Source organism: Tenrec ecaudatus, chromosome 14 (assembly GCF_050624435.1).
Source record: "Tenrec ecaudatus isolate mTenEca1 chromosome 14, mTenEca1.hap1, whole genome shotgun sequence".
NCBI classification, from domain to species: Eukaryota; Metazoa; Chordata; class Mammalia; order Afrosoricida; family Tenrecidae; genus Tenrec; species Tenrec ecaudatus.
The window spans coordinates 34,530,145-34,549,703 of record NC_134543.1 but is presented as its reverse complement, the minus strand read 5'-3'; the positions used below and the strand labels follow the sequence as shown (position 1 = coordinate 34,549,703).

General features: G+C 48.0%; 1 protein-coding gene across 1 annotated transcript in view; it reads left to right on the top strand.

Annotated features, from left to right (window-relative positions):
* The window catches only part of SMOC1 (SPARC related modular calcium binding 1), a 163,641-nt gene that overhangs the window by 77,552 nt on the left and 66,530 nt on the right, over positions 1-19,559 (top strand). Inside the window, exon 3 of the mRNA XM_075532192.1 lies at positions 167-279. Coding sequence (XP_075388307.1) covers positions 167-279 — 113 coding nt within the window. The remainder of the gene's footprint in view (positions 1-166; positions 280-19,559) is intronic.

Genomic DNA, 19,559 nt, shown 5'->3' with positions numbered 1-19,559 from the left:
GCTGAGTGCCAGTCACCAGCCACTGCCCTTGGAGAGTTGGCTTGCACGTGGGCTCACCCAGCTAAAGAGGTGTCTCTCAGTGTTCCTAGAGCGGGGCAGCCATTGTGTCTCATGGTCCATTGTAGATGCCGAGTGAAATGCGGAAGTTGCCCTTGTCCCCTTTCAGATGCTGGCCAGAGCAAGTGTGTCCTGGAGCGCGCTCAAGCCCTGGAGCAAGCCAAGCGGCCCCAGGAGGCTGTGTTTGTGCCGGAGTGCAATGAGGACGGCTCCTTTACACAGGTGAGGCCCCGGCCTGGTCTGCTCAGGGAATCGAGGCAGAGGGGATGTGTCCTGAGAACCTGAGGGCTGCTTTACTCTCTGCGGAGACAGCCGAGAGCCAAGGGCCCCTCAGCTCCCTTATGTGCCTTCCCTCCCTCGCTCTCTCCCAGCCCTCTGCGCCATTCCATGCCAACTGGCAGTGGCTTCTGAAAGACCTGTGGCAAATAGAGCCAGGGAACTGGAATGGCCTGTCCCCCACCCCCTGCTGGCTGTCCCCCACCTCTGAGTTTTTCTCCTCTGTCAAATGGGAGCCGATTGTTTGTCTCTGCCAGTTCCCAGGGGCAACCCCCTTCTTCTCTTTGTTTATTGCTGCCCCCTGTGGACTTTCCTCCTTCCTGCCCCTAGTCCTTAATCAAGTCGCGCTGTCTTTGAGGACTGCTTTACCAGGATTCTTGGAGTGTGCATACACGCCCGTGTCTTGCACGCTCACGGATTACACATGTGTGTCTGTGCGTGCGTGCCCATGTACGCATGCATGGGTGTGTGTGCCCGCGTGTGCACAAATGTGCTCTTAGATGGTAACATCTCTTCTCATGCAGTGCGTCTCTCTCCCTTCATGGCCCTCTGGTTGGTTAGTGCTTTGCCTGACATAGGACTGATGAGGCTGCTGCTGTGCAGGTGGTCTCTTGCACACAGGCGACAATGGAACAATAAGGTGCTACCTGTGGTTAAGTGTGCTGGAGTGGGTGCTGAGTCCCCGCAACCCCACAAGACAGCCTCACAATCTTTCTTACCTTTGAGCCCGTAAGGCGCTGCTTACCATAGTGGTCAGGTCGCTTCCTCCTTCACCCGCTGCCTGTGGCAAGAGATGGCGTGTAACTCGGGAGGCGGGAGGCATTCTGGGAGTCAGTACACAGTGCTGGCTGGATCAAGACTCCATCTTGGTGCATTGGGCAAGGCCACTAGATTAGAATGAGCTGGGAATGGTCCTGGTAGCAACGACTCCCTTTGTGGGTGGATAAAGTGGCGTTAGGAGAATCCCACTATCTTAGAGCTGGAGGTGAAGCTTCAGGCATTTAAAGATCCCTTAAGAGCCCTGGTGGCGTGTATGTTACCTTGTTGGGCTGCGATCCTCAAGGCCGTCTATTCGAAACCACCAGCTGCTCCACGCCGCCTCGAAACCACCAGCTGCTCCACGCCAGCCTTTCTCCCTCCATAGAGCGTTCAGGGTCAGAAGCCCACGGGCAGTCCTTCCCTATCCCATGGGCATCGACTCGGTGGCAGTGAGGTGTTGGTTTTGTACAAGGAAGACTTGATGGCGTTAAGCATGGAGGCTGGCTTTGGTCTCAGGGGGTTCAGGTTTCATTTCTGTGCTGGACCAGGGAGGTGGTTGATTTCCTCCTGGTTGCCCCTTGGGGCAGAAATGTGGAAGGATGATGCGGTGAGATTGGGGGTCCATATTGTTAAAGGTTTCCCAACTGATTCCAATGTGCCTCAAGGATTGAGGTCCATTGAGTTAAATGGACCTCAGTGCTGGCGCTGTGTGAGGTCCTTCACGCATGTTCTCATTTTAATGCCAGCTTGAGCCTGGGAGGCAGGGGTTCCTATGTCCCCGGTTCTGGATGATGGAATGGTAGCAAGCCATCGAACACCAAAGCTAGGAACCAAGCCTAGACCCCTGTACCTCTAAATCCCTCCATAGCTACCTCTCTGTCTCAAGGGTCAGGGTTGAAGGAGGCTCTAAAGTGGGGCCTGGGAGAAGGCCGTACAGTGCTGTGATCAGCATCCAGGTCTCAGAGCCAGACTGCCCGGGCCTCAATCTCAGCCTCACTACCATCAGCAAGTCACTGAACTTGCCCTGGCTCTCAGTTTCCTCATGGGAAAAATGGAGATACTACTAGGTTGCCTGGAAGCGGTTAATAGGATGGAATGAGTTGAAATGCTCTGTGCGTGTTAACGTACTCACCCTGGTCATTGCGCCCATCTCTCCTGTGGTCCTACAGCCCAAAGCTCAAGAGTCTGTGGATGTCGCCCTAGTGGCAGAGTGGTTAAAGCCCCGGCTGCTAGCCGAAAGGCTGTCAGGGCGCACAGCGGCTCCCTGGAGAATGAAGCGTTTACCCTGGGAAACCCTCTGGGGGCAGTTCTACTGCTTCCCAGAGAGCTAGTATAGGCGGCAATAAACTCGACAGCCCTGCGTTTTGTGGGCCACTTGAGAGGGAAAATGCCATTTTCTTTTGATTTTGCTTTTTGTAAAGATATACATAACCCAGCACTGGCAAATGCGACCTCTTCCACATGCGCAATTTAGAGATATCAATGGCATGCATCACGCTGCGCCATGGGGCGGGGTGGGTGGGAAGCCTTTTGTTGAAACTTCGCAGGTTTGTTGAAAATTGATGAGCTCTCTCAGTTTATTATTTCCTCAAAGGAGAGGAGATGATCTTTGTAGCCACTTGAACCGGCTCTTTTGAGAATTCCTGAATGGAGAGAGAACATAAGCGCTCTCTTGGCTTAGTGTGGGGCTGAGAAGAAAGAGGCATTGGGGGGAAGAAAGGGGATGGGAGGAGGGCCGAGCCGGGGTAGGCGTTTGCGTTTGCTTCCTTTCTCCAGGCCTGCTCAATCCTGGGTGTGCTGCTTCTGAGAAGGGTTGACCCCTGCCCTCCCGAGTCTGAAGTGTTTGCTGCCTTGTGACACACAGCTCACACAGCCTTTGTTTTGACGTGGCCAGGCCGGGCCAGGTGTTGTTTGCCGGGGGAAAGGAACTTCCAGATTAGTCCAGGCTGAATTGCTAAATGAGAGGGGCCCTCGGGGTCCAGCAAAGGTTGTATAGACAATCGAGGACTGCCTGTTTGTCTGACATTGTAAGCACTGCCATGTGTCTGCCTGCTTGATGCAGGCTCACCCTGGTGGGCGGCCAGACGGCCAGGGCTCAGGCCCTTCTCAGTTAAAATGATTGAGATGGATGTGCCTTTCCCCTCGATCAAAGACACGGCAATCACATCGCAAAATGAGGCTGCCTTTTAGCGTGTGCTTCAATCCCACTGACTGGCTGCCCAAATGCAGCGAGACAAATGCCTCTCTCCCTCCCGCAGCTGCCCCATCACTTAGCTGGGATTTTTTTTTAAAGATCAAAATCCCAGAGACAAACGAGGTTGCTTTGCAATTCTTGGGCATGTTGACATCCACACGTCCTGGTGTGAATCGTTTATTCTAGTCCTGTGAATCATTTCCCCGTGACATGTCCTTGGAGTTTACGGACGGAGCGATGGGAGCTTAATTGGATCGGATCCGTCTGGGATGCGGCACAGCTTGGGACCACATGGCCGAGTTGGCTTTCATGGGGTTCGTGTGGAACTCGGCAGAGTCTGTTCGCTTCCTTTGTTTTCCAGTGTCCTCTTCCTTCCTGGCCCCATCCTCCTTTATGGATGAGCCACTCACAGGAGGCAAGCTCTTTGTGGAAAGGCCTCAAGTTTGGGGATGGTTGAGTACTCCAGGTCTATCCGCTTTCCTAGGGAAAATAAAGGCAGGCCCTTTTGGTGTAGACATTTGAAACGGTCTTCAGGAGAGCTCATGTATGGGGGAAGAAGGCAAGAGCGGGTGGCTCCATGGTTAAATGCTTGGCTGTTAAGCGGAAGGTTGGTGGCTTGAACCCATTCCTTGGCTCCTGGTGAAAAAGATGTAGCCACCCGCTTCCATCATTAGTACAGCCCCGAGACCCCTGAGGGCAGTTCTGCTGTCACATGGGGTCACTATGACTTAGAATAGAATAGGTGATGACACCTAACCACCAGCACCACCACCAGCCCAGCAACAACTTAGCTTCGTTAGGGGTTGAGGTGAGGGAAAATGTAACAGGGAGAAGGGCAGACTCTACGCCAGCCGCACCCCAGCTCACGCAGAAGAGTATGGCTCTTCTTCCGGGTAACGTAGTGATTGCACCCCAGGTCACGTCAGAGTTTTAAGAATCTCGATGCCAGGCCACTTCACAGACTGTTCGCCAAAGTAGGGGAGTGGGACCCAGACAGGTTATAGTTTACGACTCTCTCAGGTGATTCTGATTCATCAAGATTGTGACCTACCTGCAAGGACTTCATCTTTCATGATTATAGCGTTGCGCCGCGGGGTTGAAGCGCTTGGGTGACGTGTTGGGGAAGACCAGGCACCATGAGTTTTGTCCCTTGCGATGGTCCTGTTTTTCCTTCCGGGTCTCAGGACCATATAGGACGCCATCTTTTCTACCAAGTCCTCTGCCAAGGTGGTGAACGAAAATCTCAAGTGCATGTGTCCCTGAATAATGATGGCCACTCTTTACTGTTTACACCTCAGCATAAAGAAGATGACAATCCTCACAACGGAGCCAAAAAGAACAGCATGAGTGATCGAGAAAATATTGAAGTTGCTAAGGATTTAATTTTATTGAACCCAATATGCATTGCATTCATTGGACAAGTCTTCTGCGAGAACATAAAAAGCAAAAGGTGTCACTTTGAGGAATACGTTATTTCTGACTCAAGCCAGAAGAGCCCTGGTGGTATAGTGGGTTATGCACTGGGCTGCTAACCACAAGGCTAGCAGTTCAAAACTGCCAGCTGCTTCAAGGTAGCAAGATGAGGTTTTCTTCTCTGGGAAAGATGGACAGTTTCCGAAACCCTCAGAGGCAGTTTTACTCTTGTCTTCTGGATTGATGTCAGTCAGAATTGACTCCATGAGAGTGTGTTTGGTTTTTGGTTTGAGACAAAATCATTTTCAAAAGCCTTCTATGCTTTCAGAAGTTAGACAGCAATGAAAGAAAGTTGCAGAAGAGCAGATGACTTTGAACAATAGTGCTGGTAAAGACTAGTTAATATGTCATAGATTACCGGAACACTGAACACATCTATTTTGGGAGAAGGTACAGCCAGAATGTTCCTGAGAAATCAAGCTGGTGAGACTTTGTCTCCTGTACTTGGACATGTTATCAGCAGGGACCAGTCCTGGGAGAAGGATTGTGGGGTAAAGTGGATCAGGGAAAAAAAAAGAGGAACACCCTCATCCAGATGGATTGACCTGGTGGCGGCAACAATAGGCTCAAACAGCAACCCTTGTAAGGGTGGCACAAGACTGGGCAGTATTTCTGTCCATTGTAGATAGGGTTGCTATGAGTTGGAATCAACTGGACAGCACTTACCACTACCACCAAGTCCTCCCGAGGTGCTAGACACTAAGTTTCACATCCATGACTCCTTACTATAGTGTGTTAGTCCAGATTGACTAGAGAAACAAATTCATAGACACTCATATGTGTATAAGAAAGAGGTTCATATACAAGAGCAATTGAATATTGAGAAAACATACCAACCCATTCCAGACAAGTCCATAAATCCGATATTAGCCCATATGTCTGATACCAATCTATAAATTGCTCTTCAGACTCACTCAAAACATGCAATGACACTGAATGCAGGAAGATCCCAGGCCAGTGGGTGGGAAGTCTTGTGGATCCAGTGGTGGAAGCATCTGGCAGGGGTCTCTACGTGGTTCCTTCAGCTCCAGGGCCCTGGCCTCATCAGCATAGCTCCATCAGGTGTGTAGTCAGTAATGTCTCACATTGAGTGAGCATGAGTCCTGCTTCCAGCGAACTGTTTATCTCCTTAGTGCCTCCAAATGAGTTCATCAGCCATGACCTGATTGACAGGCTAGACTCCACCCCTTCACTCTTAAGTCACAAACTGACAAGTTTATGTAGCTATCACATAGAGCTTTTTGAATAGTTGATGCAAATATTAATAAATATTCCTTATTTATAAATGAAAACAGAGTTTTGGAGGGGTCAATTAACTGGGCTCAAGATCACTCATCTAAAACGGATTTGTACCCATACCCTGCTTCACTTTAAAGCCTGTGTGCGTAACTTTTGTGCTGTACAAGAGTGGCATGGAGGCATATGTAATGAATTTAATCACCATTGTTTTTCTAGACATCCTCTCGCTCTGAGGTTGGTGACCCATCAGTCTAACAAATGGGATGGGAGTGGGGAAGAGAATGCTTTTTATTATGGAACTTTTCAAATATATCTAAAAAGTGGAAATAATAGGCTACCAAGCTCCGTGTACCCAGCTCCTGGGTTCCACAGTGATTAACATGTGGTCAGTTCTAGTTCATCCGCTGTCCTTTTCATCTCCCATCTCAAACTGGAGCACGTTAAAAAAAACACAGTTTCCTTTTTATCCCCAAGCAACTATTTTTGAGCCTCACTGTGTGCTGGGTTCTGTGTGGATTGTTGTGGGTAAGTCAAGAAATATAAGGACCTCCGCTTCAGCGAGCTGAAATGCAGAAAAGATATTGACATGGGTGATAAAGTAACTAGAACATAAGTCCGTGTGTGTGACTGATCAAAAGATCCATTTCAAGTCCATTATTTGGAATTCTTAATGAGTTTTAGTGTAGAGAGGAATGCAGACAAATTAAAAAAATTAACATAAAGCATAAAAACATCTGAAAAAAATCAAATGACTCAGCCCTAATGGCAAAATGCTGTTTTACAGAATTTTACAAGTTAACTAAAAAAAAAAAGAAGAAGAAATGAATCTTAGCGGGAAAATGGTTGAGATATCAGCCAGCAGATCACACAATAGTGACGCTCAATAAATGAAGATGGATGTTCCCAATTCAAGAAGTCCTAAATAAGCTGTCATGTGCCATTTCGCTGACCAAATTCGGTGAAAATTGGAACGAGAAAATAACACTCAGGGCTGAGTGAAGGAAACAACTCTCTCTCCATGGCAGTCAGGAGAATCAATTGGCACTGACTTTTTATGGGATAATTGTGTAATATGGGTCAAAAGACTTTAATTGTGTGCACATTTTGAGCCTGCAGTCCCACTTCGAGGAATTTCTTCTAAGGAGAGAATTAAACGTGTGCAAATATTTAGCCACAAGGATTTCCCTCTACGTCTGTGTGTCACAGTAAGCTTTTGAAAACAACCTAAATATCTAACCACAGACAATCGCATAAGCAAGTTATGACATGCATATGATGCAGCTAATAAAGTGCTTTTGAAGAGACTTATTTTGTTTGTACATACTTAAAAAAATAATTTTATTGGGGCTGTTACGGCTCTTATCACCATCCATCCACCCATTGTGTTAAGCACATTTGTACATAGTTTGCCATCATTTTGTGTATGCTTGGGTTTGAAACATATGCCATCAAATAATTAAAATACAAATGTATATATTTCTCTAAATAGGAAAGCTTCACACACCTTGTTAAAAAATAGTTCTGAAAAAAAAAATAAAAAAAATAAAAAATAGTTCTGATAATATAGAAGTCCACGAGGATGAAAGTTAAAGTTGTTCACTAATTTCATCTCTCCATAATAGTAAACATTAAGTGCATGATCCAGTGACTAGATCTTTTCCTGGTGTATTTTCATGTTCATTTTTTAAAGACAAAAATGGTGCATTATATAAGATTGTTCATAATATAATTGTGTTGTGGATCTATCCCCAGATTACTTGAATATAATTCCACCTCTCTCCTTTTTAATGGCTGCACAGAATGTACTGTGGATTCTAAAATTTGGGGGTTAAATTTCCAAAAGTTGGATATTGGATCAAAACGATGTGCATTTTTTGAGGCATTTGATATCTGTTACCAAATTGTTTTCCATCCGTGTTGAGCAGTAATATGGGAGATTAGGATTAGCAGTTGTTGAAAGACAAGTTCCAAAATCATTTTTAATTTTATGTCAATGAATTGCAGTGTAAATGATGCTATAGAATACAAAACATCAATCATAATGCTACCTGAATGTGAGAAAATGTACTACATTTCCCTTCTTGGCCCTCCCTGTGCCAGGAGAAGTTTTTCCTGATATGGCTCTGCCTGCCACGAATGCTTTCACCATTTTTATTTGTTCTTACCACTGCTCCCAAACGAGTGCACACAGACACACTTCCTTTAATTTCACGAGGTCATTTTCATGCATCTAACAACTGTAATGTCTCTTTTGATGATACTTTATTCTGAAGTTGGAAGCCTCTCACCACACTGTGGCTTTTTGGCAAAGACGGTGGACTTGCCTGTCAGTGTTTCCCCAGTCTTTACTTGTGTATTTCTTAAGTGTCTAGGATCAAGCTATGAGTTATGTCTTGAGGTTCCTTTTTTTAGCAACGCCTCTTCCCAGTCTCTCCTGCCCCCACAGAATGAGGCTTCTTCTGGAAGCCCTCTCGGTATGTCCAAGATGGGTAATTAATTTGCTGTGGGAACACCTTGGTTTATTGTCCGTACCTGCCTCTTTCAGACTCCCACAAGGTGCGTGAGGTACCCGTGCTTTGCATGAACGATGAGCCTTTGTTGACCTGGGATGATTGGGCATGGATGGGCTGCCGCAGTGGACATCCGCGTAGGATAGAAAGGATTTGCTCCATGCTTCATGACTGGAAGTCTCAAAGGAGTTTAAGGTCTATGGTTCTTTTTTGTCTTCATGTGGAGAGCTCTGACCTGGGGCAATAGTTCATAGGTAGAGCAGCTAGCCAAGTGTTCTCCAGGTAGACAATAAGAAGGAGACCGCTGCATGCATCGTGAACTGGCGTGTTCCTGAACTTCCCCAGCCAGCGTGGTCCCTTTTGAGGTCTGTAAGCAAAGTCAGCTGCAAACCCCATTCAGTGTAGGGTGCCACTCCTATTTTGGTACCTTGGCACGGACAATGCCAGTTTTATATATAAAGGAGCCACATTGTTAAGCATTCAAGTCCATTCTTCACATAGAGATAGCATCAATGACAGACACATCCACTTTTGGTGAAATGACTTCCTTTTCCTTTCTGCTAAATGAATTCGAGCTGCTACTGTGCCCAGAACATCTTAGTATGTTACACATATTTTCAACGGAATTTTGTTTGTCCCAAGCAACCAAAAACACTCTAGACCCATGCCACTGCATCGGTTCTGACTCATAGCAGCCCCGTGGGGCAGAGTGGAGCTGCCTGCTGCCTCTGTGGGTTTCTGAGATGGAAATCTTTAGGGAGTAGGAAGTTCATCTTTCTCTCACGGAGCTGTGACTGCTTTTGAGTTGCCAACCTTGTGGTTAGCAGCCCAATGCGTAATACACTACCCACCAGCGCTCCTCCCAAGTAACTACACACTGCTTATGTTAATTTATACAAATTCCAGCGATATAGTACGTATTTGTGCCCATTCCAGAGAAAGGTGATCCAACAGAATGGGGAGATTATCAAACAATATCATTAATATCCCATGTAAATATACTATTGCTGAAGGTAGTTCAAACAAACAAATAAACAAACAAAAACAGTTGCAGCAGTTTATTGACAAGGAACCACCAGAAACTCCAGCCAGATTCACAAGAGGATGTGGGAGGAGGGGTGCCATTGCTGATGTCACGTGGATCTTGTCTAAAAGCAGAGAATACCAGGAAGACGGGTTTTACCTGTGTTTTACTGACTATGCAAAGACAATAGACCATGTGGATCATAACAAATTGCTGTTAACATTATGAAGAATGGGCTCGCGTATGTGTATAGACCAAGAGACAAGGGTTCCTTAGGTAATCTAGGTAAAAAGTGCATTATCAAACACGATTTAGCAGTATTTTCCCCATTCTGTGGGCTGTTTTTAAAATGTTATTGAAGTGTCCTTTGAAGGGGAAAACATTTGTTGAAATCCTATTTATCGGTTTTTCTTTTGTGTTCTTGATTTTCATGTCCTAAGTATCTAAGAAACCATTCCTAATCCAAGATAACAAAAACACACTGGTATGTTTTATTCTGAGAGTTTTATCTCTTCTATTTAAGTTGATAATCAATTTTGCGTTAATTTTTTGCATAGTGTGATCCAGCTCATACATGGGCATCCAAGTCTTTCGTTTGCTTTACACACACACACACACACACACACACACACACACACACGTACTGTGAAGAGGAAATAGTGCATTTGGAGTTTGTTCCACCAAGTCACTAATCAAGCTTTCTATTCTAATCAAGGTTCTAAGAATATTGCATTAACAGTGTGTGACAAAAAAAGGACTGTTTCTGCCACCACGACGATGCACCTGCCCACGCAGCCGTCTCAGTGCACCAGTTTTTGGCAAAAAACAGCATGCCTCTCTTGCCCCAAGCACCTTACTCACCTGACCTCACACTGTGCAACTTCTTTTTGTTTCCTTGAATGAAGAGGGACATGAAAGGACAGTGATTTGGTGACATAGAAGAGGTGAAGGGAAAAACCAGGGAGGTGCTGTCAGCCATCCAAACAGATAAGTTGAAAAATGTTTCCAAGAATGGAATCGCAGATTTGACAAATGCATTAAGTGTAATGGAGAGTACTTTGAAGGTGATAAGGTTGTTTTGTAAAAAAACAAAAAAACAAACAAACAATAAATACATAGCTTTGGGGTTGGGGGTGGGCGGAATTCGGGGGTTTTGGGTACCGTTTTATATAGGGAAAAAGAAGGGTAGAGAAAGACAGCAAATGAAAAACGAAACCCATTACCATGGAGTTGCTTCGGACTCCTGGTGCCCGCATAGGTAAGAGCGGAACTGAGCACAGTAGGGTTACCTTGGTTGTCGTCCTTAGAGGGACCACACTGCCAGGTTGTTTCCTCCACTGCACTCCTGGGTGGGTTCAGACTTCAGGCTAGTGGTCAAGCACCAGCCAGGGACATTTTGAAAGTGCAGATTAGGAGTGGGCATTCGAGATTCGTCAACAATGAGACTTACACAGTGTGGAACACTCTCAATCTTTGGCACGCTGAAACTCCACCTATGGAGCTGAAGCAGATAAGAGATCGCTCTTACAAACTAGACACTGTGGCTTCAGAGCACCCCGAAGCTTCCAGAAGTCATGCTGCCGACCGTGTGAGTCAGGCTCTTGCTTGTGTCTGCTTCTCTCCCCATGCAGATATAGCCTCTGTGGCTACTGACCTTAGCAGCAGATCATGTTCTGGAAAGATGCCCCACCAGCAACCAGCTTCCAGAAGGAGCCCCACTCCGTTTCTTGGTCTTTCTAGGGCTGGGGGAGGAAGTCTAGGGTGTGTGTGTGGCGGGGTGGGAGGGTCATGGTGGGAATGAGGGTGCAGGACTACCCAGTCATGTGCAGGAAAGACTTGTCTAACATGTGACATCTAATCTGTCATACGTGGTGAGTCCCTCCACTGGCATCTTTTCCCGGGGAGAACTGGGGGCCCCTGCGTCACCAATCCGTTGCAGTAAGGTGAGGGAGTCGGCTGTGTACATTGTGTTCTGAACGCTGTATCTGTTGCGGTCTTTGGGATCTGGCTACTCCAACCTCCGCTCTGTGCTGCTCTTCAGGGACTTTTCTCCAGCCGAGTGCCCGTTGGGCTTCCTCTCCTGGTTTGGCCGGAGTCATCCATTGTGGAGCCATCACACCGGCAGGGCGCGGGCAGCCCATGTGACTCTGTCCCCACAGCCCGTCTATTGTGGCAATGAAAGGAGTGAGCACTGGGTGGGATCTGCAGCTGCTCTTCTGTGTGGAACGTGGCTGGCAGGGAGGGGAGGAGGGAGCCTGCTGCTCCAGCCTTCCTGCTGCCTTTGGCAAGCGAGAGGGCCAGTCATGGGAGGCTTCAACCACTGCCTGGGCTAGTCTTTTGTTAGCTAGAGACTGTAATAGTAATAACAGATGCTGCTGATCTAGAAACGACGCTCACTTATCACGTGCCTGGCTGTTTGCAAGTGCCTGGCACCTAGTAAGCTCATTCAATCCTCCCCTGGCCCACCACCACCTATGACATCGGAACTATTTTACTCCTACTTCATAGCTGAGGAAAACGAACCTTAGAGAAGTAGAATGATCACTTGCTTAGGGTCCCACCGCTTGGAAGTACGAGAGTCAGAAGTTAAACTCCAGCAGCCTGGCTCCAGGGGTCTGGCTCTAACTACTACTCTACCCTGCCTGCCTCAAGGACATGTGCTTTCATTTAAAGGGACATTACCCAACCAGGACATGTCCAGAAGGATGATGTGCATGTTTGAAAATCAAGTCACGTGAGGATTCTTGAAAGGAGCCCAAGATGTACATTTAGAGACTAGAAGAGCCAGAGGCCTGAGAAGGTCCAGGAGAGCCATCTTCCTATCTTTGTCGGTGGTTAAAAATAGGCTTTTATTGCGTAACCACAACGAGGTGATCCAGAGGCAGTGAGAAAAAAATCTGAAGACTCAGGTTTTGGCTTAAAATAGAAGTAGCACAACCCATCGATGTGATGTCTGACCCACAGAGGACTTAGCTTTCCGTCCCAGGAATGGGACAAGCAGGGCCCAGTGGACACTCTACACCTGGCTGGGCTCCCCTATGCAAGGGAGCATTTTTGTGTTGGGAAGGAGGTTCAACGGATAACTTCTGTTTTAGGGTGAGGCTTTGTCTTATATCCTTTGCACATGCTGTCGGGAGAGACCAGTCCCTGGAGAAGGACATCATGTTTGGTCAAGTAGAGGGACAGCAAGGTCCTCAAAGAGAGAGCCTGACACGGTGGCTGCCACAGTGGCTCAGGCATAGAAACAGTTGTGAGGATGGCACAGGACCATGCCGTGCTTCATTCTGTTGTGCATGAGGGAGGTCGCTATGGGTCAGAACTGTCTCCATGGCAGCTAACAACAACAACAACAACAACCTAATGGCCCTATGAGACAGAGAGTATTACTGCCTGTGGCGAGTTTCCAAGATTGTAGCTTTTTTTTTTTTTTAACAATTTAATGGGGCTCATACAATTCTTATCACAGTTCATACATATACATACATCAATTGTATATAGCACATCTGTACAGTCTTTGCCCTAATCATTTTTTTCTCCTCTTTTCTTTTTTTACATTTTGTTAGGGACTCATACAACTCTTATCACCATCCATATATATACATACATCAATTGTATAAAGCACATCCATACATTCCCTGCCCCAATCATTCTCAAGGCATTTGCTCTCTACTTAAGCCCTTTGCATCAGGTCCTCTTTTTTTTCCCCTCCCTTCCCTTTCCCCCCTCCCTCATGTACCCTTGGTAATTTATACATCGTTATTTTGTCATATCTTGCCCTATCCGGAGTCTCCCCCCCCCCCATTCTCTGCTGTCCCTCTCCCAGGGAAGAACTCTTTATGGAAGTAGAAAGCCCATCTTTCTCCTGAACAGTGGCTGATGGTTTGAACTGCTGACCTTAAGGTAAGCAGCCCAATGAGTAACCACTGTGCCATGAGGGCTCTTCTTCCTTCTTCCGACTACATCCTAACCCAGTGCTCGTTTTCCACTTACAATCCTTCACCAAGTAGTCGTCTACTTTCTGCTTGCATGCCACCAAAGCTTACTTCTGTCATTTACAACATGCTAGGGAAAATCTGGTTGGCGAATTATTTATACTCACTTGAGCGCTCTCTCTCTGGGATGTTCCGTAGTTGACAGGACTCTTCCATTTATGAGATTTACAGAGACCCCACGTTCTGTCCAGAGACAGAGATCTTTGAAGACACACTGTCGTGTCCTTGTGAAATCCTCTCTTTCCGCCAACAAACATTTCTTTTTGCCCTGGCAAGACATTCTTAGTTCTACCATTCATTCTCACATCATAGGGGCTTGTGTCTCCCTATTACTCTTGCCTTTGTCCTCCTGATCCAATCGTCCATGGCCCTTCTATGAAAGGAGAATTCCTCATTTCCTCAACAGGCAACACCCTCCGCCCCCGTCCCGTGCCCTTAGACCTAGCACAGAGCAGCAGACCATGTTTACTGCTGGCAAGAATAGCAGCCCTTTGAAGCTGCAGCGGACATCATCCCCGCAGAAGGCAAGAGAGCGATGGACCAAAGTAGTTTGTGCCAAGCAAATCTCTGTCTCAGCTATGGCTCTGGGCTCTCCACATGGCTCCATTTCCTCTTCTCAGTAACCGCTAAGGTGGGTGCCAGGAGCCCTATGGCATCGGTAGACTCAGAAAAGCTACATGATTTTACCTAAGTCACATGGCTAGTGGCAGAGATGGTATTTAAGTCTAAACCCTTTGGCCTCGAAAGCCGTGTTTTCCCTGCTCACTCTTAGTGGATCTCCGACAAGCCTGACTAAACAGGAAGGGGCAATTTGTGGGAAAAAAAGCCAACGTATGCTAAGCAAGCCAAAGGAACACGCCATCCTCCCCTCCTTTTTCCTTCCTTCGCAGTTAAACTCCCTTCTCGGGTGAAATTGCCAGGAAGATTGAATATCGATCACGACATCCACGCATAATGGCCACATGTCATCAAAACGATGGGAATGTAACACCGATTTCCCCTTGCCCCCAACTTTCCACCTAGACAACTACTGTGTCCTGAGTATTTTGTGATTAGCGTCGGGGAGGGGAGCCTGGGAAGTTTCCTCCATAAGAAAGCCACACCAGTTGCCATCGAGTCTGGTCGGACTCCTGGCAGCCCCACGTGCGTTAGAATTGCGCCCATGGGGTTTTTATTGGCCGACTGTGGGAAGTAGATATCCAGGCCTTTCTTCCTTGGCACTCCTGAGGGGCCTAGAACCTGTCCTTGTTCAGTTAGTAGCCGAGCACATTAACTGTTTGGGACTCCTCCTTTGAAACACCCCTGTTAAAGCGTGATTTCCAGATCAGCAAGGACAACATCACCCGGGAACTTGTTAGCAATGCAAATTCACCAGCTGACCTCCAAATCCATAAAGTCCTTAAAATCCCAAACCCTAATGTTTTGGAAATGATGATGGCAACACATGTACAAATATGCTCGATACAATTGACGTATGGAATGTTATAAGAGCTGTAAGAACCCCCAATAAAATGATTTCAAAAACCCCAAACAAACCAATAAAATGATTTTTTAAAGAGTTAAAAAACAAGCAAGCAAGCAAACAAAACTAAACCCAACCCACTGCCATTTAGTCATTTCTGACTCATAGCAACCATACATAGGATTCCCAAGACTGTGAATCTTTATGGGACCAAGAAGACATCTCCAACTTTCTCCTAAGGAGTGACTGGTGGGCTTGAACTGCTGGCCTTGTGGTTAGCAGCCCAACACTTACCAGACAGCACCACCAGGAGTCTAGATGAGCCCAGTGCACACTCTAGTTAGATAGCCACCGTGTTCTCCTGATGGATAGAGATGCTGTAGGCTGCAGGGAGCCACTTCAGACATGGCAGAGACTCAGTCTCCCAGCCAGGGGTGGGGGTCCCACAGGGAGCTGTGCCTTGGTGGTCTCAGAGTTCAAGAGCTCGATCACTAAACCAAATGTTGTGACTCATCCAGCAGCTCCGAGGGAGACAGGCCGAGTGACCAGCTGCTGTAAAGACGGCAGCCCAGGAAGCCCTGCGGGGCAGCTCTGCTCTGTGACACAGGGTCACCAAGTCAGAAGGAGTGACACAGCACCTGCCAACAGCCGCCACAATGCAAGAAATGCGGCCCAGAGGAAAATGGACAGGTGACAACACGGCCTTGAAACAAAGCCTTCAGTTGGACCCATGGAAGACCTTCACTGTCCTTAGATGTTGGCTTCTTCCAAGGAAACTGTTCCCTGATCTGGAGCAACGGATGGGTTCAAAACAAAACAGCAAACCAAACTCAAACTCGCACTGCCAAAAGAGAGTTAGCAAAATAGCCACATGCCTCGGCCTTCAGCTGAATTTGTTCCCAGCCTGATCATGGTTGTTGCATTACAAGTTAAGTCGTTGCTACTAAGCACGCCGCCGCCGCCGCATCAAGCCTGCCCGCTTGCATCTGGTTCACATTTCCTCGTCCTCCAAAAGAAGCACAAAGAACTTGATGGAGGGACATGAAGCCAGGGAACGGGAAGGTCCTGTGCCTTGGATGGGATCCCAGTTGTCATGGAAGGTCTGAGGCAATTCAGGATGGACTTCCTAGAAAATAGGTCGCTTGAGAAAGGGCTATAAGACCCTGCACCGACTCCCCTCTGGCCATAGGCGAGGGGTGTGAGTGGTGCAAGGAGCCTTGTTATCAGACAGAGACCATGGGAAAGGCGATGGTGGCAGGGGAATTTAGGTTAGAGTGTCGCGTCTTATCACTGGATTCCCCCTTTGGACCCATTCAAAAGTTGTTTCAGTTACCACAAAATAAAGGAATAAAGTAAAGTAGAGGGGGGCTCCATGAGAATGAAGCCTCCTGTGACCCCCTATGCCCACAGACCACGGATGCCAACAGCCTGGCTGTCACGCAGCCTACATTGGAAATTGGGTGATGGAAGATGCAGTTAGGTGAAAAGTGAACACCTTATCATTTGGTGACCTTTTGGACTCATTTTAAATTTTTTCTGGGTTTTAATGTTTTCTGCTTTCTTTTCTATTGCGTTTTCTCAGGTTTACTTTGGTATCGTTGCTGGGTTTTTGTTGTATGTTTGTCTGTCCATGAATCCAGGACAGGTGCATCTATAGACGGTGACTAGGTTAATGGCTTCCTGGTTGGGGGGAAATGGGAGCTGATAATGAGTACTAGAATGAAGGGCGGTGATGAGGGTACAACGACGTTTTCTTAAGAAGCTTAACTGTTGGGTTGTATGATATGTGAATTATATGCCAATAAAGCTTATTATTTTTAAGAGAGGAGGTCGGGGGAGAAGAATTATTTCAAGCATCGTGATGTCAGCAGGATCCTGAGACCTGGAGGAAAGCAGGCTTGGGCCCAGTAGAGAAACGGGACCGGGCCCTGCAGGCCACTGGCGTTAGCTGCTGTCCAGCTGGCCCTGACTCATGGTAACCCACGTGCACCACAGAAGGAAGCCCTGCCCGTTTTGTTCTCCCCCTGGCTGGCTGCACATTGGACGGTTGGGATTCACGGAGCTTTCTTTGACTGTTTTCTCAGACATAGATGCTAGTCCATCTTAGTCTGGAAGTTCAGCTGGAACCTGGTCGGTGTCATAGCAACACACAGAGCACCACAGACAGACCGGTGGTGGATGCGCATGAGGGCCGTTGGCTGAGAACCACACCCATGTCTCCCTCCTGGAAGACGAGGATGGCACTACTGAGAGCTTCATTAGATTCCTCTCTTGCCCAAGCATGTCACAGAGGACGCCGTGCAGTGCTGCCCAGCCCACCACAACATTCTAGACGATGATTCCCGACAACACTGTGAAGGTGCTGGAAATGGTATTTTCCTCTGAGAGCGAAGCCATTCATTGAGGGAAGGCGCTGGAGTTCTACAGGAAAGAAGTCTTAGAACTTTCATCTAAACTATTAAGTCCAAGGCTATTTTTCCAAAGCGATCTATCACCTTCCTCTCCCGATCACCCCTGTTGAACACTGGCTGTATTCATCACGGCTTTAGCCTGGCAAAAGAAGTAAAGGCGGCGAGAATAGCAACTTCATGTTCCTGGTGGAAAACGAGGGGGCATGCACAGAGGAGACTCGGTTTGCTACTGGTCTTTTCTGTCGGGGAAGTAGGAAGCAGAGTCCACCCCAGCAGCAAGAGGGTACTCTGGGAGAGGGGAGGAGGTCCGCCGCTGTCCTGGGAGCCCCTGCAGGAGAACCGCTAAGTGCAGGCAGCCGCATCCCGTCCAGGAGGTAGAGGTGGCCATGCTGTTTCCCACATGCCCTCCAATGGCCTCACACTCCAAGGGGATCAAAAGACTCCCCAAAGAGTCCCACGTGTCAGAGAATGACATGGCTCCAAGAGACCCGGTCAGGTCTCTCAGACACCAGCCTTTGTGACCGCATCCTTCCTTCTTTGTCCCCTTAGTCAGAGGGATTTCCATCTGCCATGGCTGGCCACAAGGAGCCAGCGACTTGCCTGCCTCGGGGGCTCACTCCTTCATTTATAAAAAAGCTTGAGCCAATCAGGTGCACTCTTAGGCGTCTTCCAGCTCTGTCCGTTCTGTCACTTTATGCGAGCTCACAGAGTGGGCTCCGGTCTCTGTGCTGTTGTGCACTAGCTGTCGCGTTTGCACATGGCCTCTGTGCCTCTCCTGCCAGCCACTTGCGCAGGGGCTGACTCGGGCTCCTGCATCAGGGAAGGTGAGTGGACGTCGTTATGAGAGTCTAGGAGGTGCCTGCCATTTGGGGCACACGGGAGTGAATAGCCCACGTCTCCACTTGTTGCCGGCACCCTCCTCCCCCTCACGCCCACTCTGCTTTTTCCTGGGAGCTGCTGTCTTCTCCGCTCAACTCTGTCCACTGCGTGCATCGTATACTCTTCCCAGCATCCGTGTGGACTAAATTTGGAGGTCATTTCGATCGTAAGACGGACCGGAGTTGACTTGAGCTCTACCACTGAGCTGTTTATGCAAAGGGCTATTAGCCAGCACTAGTCACGCGGGTGAGACAGAAAAGAAATTTTCTTATCTAAGCCCTGGTGGTGGTGTGGGCTACGGCTTCGCGGTGCAAAGTCAGCAGTTGGGATCCACCACCCACTCCAAGGAAGCAACAACGAGGCTGTTACCTCGGTAACAATGTGCAGCCTTGGAAACTGGGGGAGCAGCTCTGTCCGGCCTTTAGAGCTGCTTTGAGTTGGAAGAAACTTGGCTTAGGTTTAAGAACACATCCTGTGAAAGGGCATGTATGGAAACCAGTTATATTCAGGCAACACAGTTACAAGGTTCGGCGTTCAAAGGACAGTGCTTGCAACAATGGGCTCGAGCGTAGCAGTGCTCGTGAGGATGGCATGGGACCAGACGGTGTTGTGTTCGCTTGTGCACAGTGCACTGTGAGTTGGAATGGATTTGATGGTCCTTAATAACAACCACATCAACAATTACAATGTAAACAGAACATAACCTCATTTAAGTTGGGATACAAAGACTTTTTTGTCTTTGAAGGGAAATTCATAAGCTGATTTGGGATGCGCCAGAGTGGACCGAGGACAAACTTCCTGGTGTATCTCATTCTGGTGGGGCCAGAACAGCCCCGGGTCCTGAGACTTGCCCTGCAGATTGCCAGAGATGGCCCATCGACTCACCGATTCCCCTTGACGGGGGCTTTTCTCGTGGATTAAATCTCCAAGGTTAAATTTGAGAGTTGGTAAATTTGAAAGCAAATCTAGTTTCAATTTCAGGGGATTTGGAAGTAGCTCCCAGCCCAAGGATTTTGTAATCTGGAGTCTGATCCTCGGAGCCTGGTCTGAGGGGGACGTTGAGGGCATTGGGGAGAAAGGAGCAGTGTTTGGGGCTGCGGGCTTGGCTGGGGGCAGGGAGGCAGTGTGCAGGCGCCCACAGGGAGACAATGGCCCACTCAGTGAGAGCGTGGCCCTTGGGACAGGCTGAGCACAGAGGTCAGCATTGGGTCTAGCCTCTGACTCATGCGTGTCGCTCGGTCCCCCAGTAGCCCAGTGGGGACCCTGGGCAGGCCTGGGAAGAG